Source organism: Oncorhynchus mykiss, chromosome 16 (assembly GCF_013265735.2).
Source record: "Oncorhynchus mykiss isolate Arlee chromosome 16, USDA_OmykA_1.1, whole genome shotgun sequence".
In the NCBI taxonomy this organism is placed as follows: Eukaryota; Metazoa; Chordata; class Actinopteri; order Salmoniformes; family Salmonidae; genus Oncorhynchus; species Oncorhynchus mykiss.
Genome location: NC_048580.1, coordinates 76,165,784 through 76,170,314, shown reverse-complemented (window position 1 = coordinate 76,170,314; position 4,531 = coordinate 76,165,784). Strand labels below are relative to the sequence as shown.

The 4,531-nt window shown below is 42.1% G+C and overlaps 1 protein-coding gene across 1 annotated transcript in view; it reads right to left on the bottom strand.

Moving 5' to 3' along the window:
- Nucleotides 1-2,231: 2,231 nt before the first annotated feature.
- The window catches only part of LOC110492698 (transcription factor Sox-18-like), a 3,192-nt gene continuing 892 nt past the window's right edge, over nt 2,232-4,531 (bottom strand). Inside the window, exon 2 of the mRNA XM_021567155.2 lies at nt 2,232-4,006. Coding sequence (XP_021422830.2) covers nt 2,850-4,006 — 1,157 coding nt within the window. The 3' untranslated portion in view covers nt 2,232-2,849. The remainder of the gene's footprint in view (nt 4,007-4,531) is intronic.

Below are 4,531 nucleotides of genomic sequence, written 5' to 3'. Positions count from 1 at the left end.
CACAACCGGGAACTGAGACTGAAGAAGCAGAAATTAAAAAAAAATAAGATTCAAAATTGTTGAAGAGAAAACAGAGTTTTCCAACAAAGTTTAGAGAATAATTTCTATAACAAACAAAGCAGCCAATATCAAATCTTAAAAACTAAGTGAAAGGAAGTATCAAACCAAATCATTCTAGAAATAACTTCATTTTATTATGTAAAATATTTTAAAAGCAACATATTCATTTAAAAAATGCCCTTTTCAATAAAAACAACAACAACTGAAGTATAAAATGTTTGTTTTTTAAATGATCCCGAGTCATAGTAATGTTATAATTACAATGACATACTGTATGAAATAATGCATTTTATTTTGCCTTTTGGTGTTTCATTGCAGAGAGATGGTGTAGTTTGTTTTATTCCAAACTTTGCTTTTTGTTCAAAGATAATTATTGTATTATAATTATTACCAAAAGGACATGATTTATGACCTGCTCAACATGGTCTTTAAAGGGGCAATCTGGGAAACAAACAACAACAAAGCTGCCACCCACCCTTTTTTTTTTGGTGCAAAGGCAATATGTAATTCATTTAAAAGTCCTTAAATTGATTCCCTAATCCCAGATTGCCCTTTCATGCGTGGTGACTGAAATTAAAATATGATTCATTTGATTAATCAACTGTTTGATGTAAATAGAAAAAGTACAACTTTGTTCAAAATAAACTCCTAACTACTACTGCAGACCTGATACAGTCACATGGCCTTGAGATCTTCATCTGCAAACTATATCGTCCCATTTGAAAATGGTTTCATTACAAAGTTTGGTCACACTTTATCTGGACAGACGGTCTACAGATGGTCTACAGATACAGATGTTCTATAGATGGTCTACAGATGGTCTATAGATACAGATGGTCTACAGATGGCCTACAGATGGTCTATAGATGGTCTACAGATGGTCTATAGATGGTCTACAGATGGTCTACAGTTGGTCTACAGACGGTCTACAGATGGTCTACAGATACAGATAGTCTGTAGATGGTCTACAGATGGTCTATAGATGGTCTATAGATGGTCTACAGCTGGTCTATAGATACAGATAGTCTACAGATAGTCTATAGATACAGATAGTCTATAGATAGAGATGGTCTATAGATACAGATGGTATACAGATAGTCTATAGATACAGATGGTATACAGATAGTCTATAGATACAGATGGTATACATATAGTCTAAAGATACAGATGGTCTATAGATACAGATGGTATAAGATGGTCTATAGATACAGATGGCCTATAGATGGTCTATAGATACAGATAGTCTATAGATACAGATGGTCTACAGAAGGTCTACAGATACAGATGGTCTACAGATACAGATGGTCTATAGATGGTCTACAGATGATCTATAGATGGTCTACAGATACAGATGGTCTACAGATGGTCTACAGATGCAGATGGTCTACAGATAGTCTATAGATACAGATCCTCTATAGATGGTCTATAGATACAGATGGTCTATAGATACAGATCCTCTATAGATGGTCTACAGATGGTCTACAGATGGTCTATAGATGGTCTGTAGATGGTCTATAGACTGTCTGTAGATGGTATACAGATGGTCTATAGATGCAGATCCTCTATAGATGGTCTACAGATACAGATGGTTTATAGATACAGACGATCTATAGATGGTCTACAGATGTTCTATAGATGGTCTATAGACGGTCATACTATCAACAAACTATCTGTTGCTGAGCAACTGCTTGCTAAGGTTTCAGTTAGGTTTAGAATAAAGGTACGGGTTAAGGTCAGGGTTAGGATAAGGGTTAGGGTTAAGGTTAGGATAAGGGTCAGGGTTAAGGTCAGGGTTAGGATAAGGGTTAGGGTTAAGGTTAGGATAAGGGTTAGGGTTAAGTTTAGGATAAGGGTTAAGGTTAGGGTTAGGATAAGGGTTAGGGTTAAGGTTAGGATAAGGGTTAGGGTTAAGGTTAGGATAAGGGTTAAGGTTAGGGTTAGGATAAGGGTTAGGGTTAAGGTTAGGATAAGGGTTAGGGTTAGGATAAGGGTTAGGGTTAAGGTTAGGATAAGGGTTAGGGTTAAGGTTAGGATAAGGGTTAGGGTTAAGGTTAGGATAAGGGTCAGGGTTGGGTTAGGATAAGGGTTAGGGTTAAGGTTAGGATAAGGGTTAGGGTTAAGGTCAGGGTTAGGATAAGGGTTAGGGTTAGGATAAGGGTTAGGGTTAAGGTTAGGATAAGGGTTAGGGTTAGGGTTAGTAGACAGTTAGTTAAAATGTTTCTGATAGCTTGTAAATGGTCTGTAGAGCATCTCAAGATAGTATTGTCAAGATAATGTGTTACCCAAAGTGTTATACCATAGTGGTCTTCCTATGCACACGTTTTTGACCCAGTGCAAATAATTCAACACAAATAAAACAAACAACAGGAAACAGGAAGCGTATAAAAATGTCTATAATAAAAATGAGCAGTTTTGTCATTATAAATGTTCTGCCTGTCTGGGCAGTAAGTAAGAGAGCTCAGTATTCTTTAGTGGTCTGCAGTAGTCTGTTGCAGACTATAAAACAATCTTACGCTGAAAGTCATCAAGTCCTCAACCTGTGTGAAATACTTTAAAGTCCAATTCTTTCAAATACTTGAACGTTTTTTGTTTGTTTGATGTTGAGGTGCTTAAGTTTAGTGTTTTGCACGTCTGTTACTATTTCGTAGTGCAAACTACATCAAGGGTCACTCAAGAATTAAAAGTATGTTTTTTTGACATACCATTGAGCCACAGGTCTGGTAGGCTGTACTGGACTGTTCCAGACTACAGCGAACATCTGAACACTACGTCAGTCTAAGACCAGGAGTCTAGCCAGTGATAGAGGTACTGTAGTAGACGACACTACTAGCATCAGACAGAAGTGAAATTAGAGGACTGTTCTGGCTCTCCTCACAGGCGACAGGGCTCCTCCTCAAGGCTATAGCTCCACCCCCGTACCGTTCCAAAGAATTAGAAACAGGGACGAGAGTACCCCCATGCTCCTCCGTTCGAGTCCGGCTGGCACTGAGGTACTGGTCAAACTCATGTCGATCCACTTCTGTCCAGAACTCTGTTGACGTCGGACCTAAGGAACCATGGCCTGGCTGGTCCCGTATAGAGTCCAGGGACTGGGGGGCTAAGGGGTTGGATGTAGGGGCCAGGGATAAGGACTCAGGTGGGGGAGAGAGCTGCCCCAGGTGAGAGGTGAAGTGGGATGACTGGTTGGTGTCTGATCCAGAGCTACTATACAGGTAACTATAGTAACCAGAGGAAACAGAGGAACTACTGATAGAACGATGAGGTTTGACTTGCTCAGACAGGCTTATAGAGGAGCCCTGGGGGTTAGAGTACAGACTGGGAGAGTTCGTAGGCTCTGGAGGCAGGCTGAGGTACTTCTCCTGGGGACGACGACAGAGCAAGGAGCCCCTCTGGCTAAGATGATGATCATGACCACTATGCCCCTGACTATGACCCTGACTCTGACTAAAAGAACGGGGGTGATTACTGTGAGGGTTGTGAGGGTTGTGGTGATGGTGTTTGTTATAATGATGGTAGTTACTCCAAGCGCCATGCGGGCCCGTGTCCTCCTGCATGTGAGGGGGAAAGAACACCCCTCCATCCCCTCCTGTCTCCTCCATCACATCCAGGGGGGACATCTCCGGTGTGGGCAGGCCGTAGCTCTCCAGGTCCCCTGAGTGAAGGTCCCTAAAGTGGACGAGAGGAGGCAAGAGGTGGTGATGGGGGTGATGGTGGCCTGGATGTACATAACTATCCTGTGGGTGTCCATAGACCTCCCCTGTCTCTCCCTGGGCTAGGCTGTGGAGCAGTAGCCCCGGTTCCACCCGTTTGAGCTTTTTGGCCTGTTTCTTGCGACGGGGGCGGTACTTGTAGTTGGGGTGGTCCGTCAGGTGCTGGAGGCGGAGTCTCTCGGCCTCCTCAACGAAGGGACGCTTGTCCAGAGTAGTCAGGGCCTTCCACGACTGACCTAAAGATAATAATACATTGTTATTAACATTAGCATCATTAGCAGCAATAGCATCATTAGCGGCCCGTAGCATCATTAGCAGCAGTAGCATCCTTAGCAGCAGTAGCATCATTAGCAGCCCATAGCATCATTAGCAGCAGTAGCATCATTAGCAGCAGTAGCATCATTAGCAGCAGTAGCATCATTAGCAGCCCGTAGCATCATTAGCAGCAGTAGCATCATTAGCAGCAGTAGCATCATTAGCAGCAGTAGCATCATTAGCAGCCGTAGCATCATTAGCAGCCGTAGCATCATTAGCAGCAGTAGCATCATTAGCGGCCCGTAGCACTTTCAGCATCATCATCATCATCAAAGATTTTGCTGTAATCAGTTTACATCCAAATGGAATCTGTGCAGCTCTAAACACATATGATGTAGCTACTAAGTTATGTGTTTTCAGAATAAAAGTCTAACTGTCTACTTCCTTACTGTCTGGAGAAAAAAAAACAGGCAGCTTTACATTACGCACTAAGCATTACTGAACAC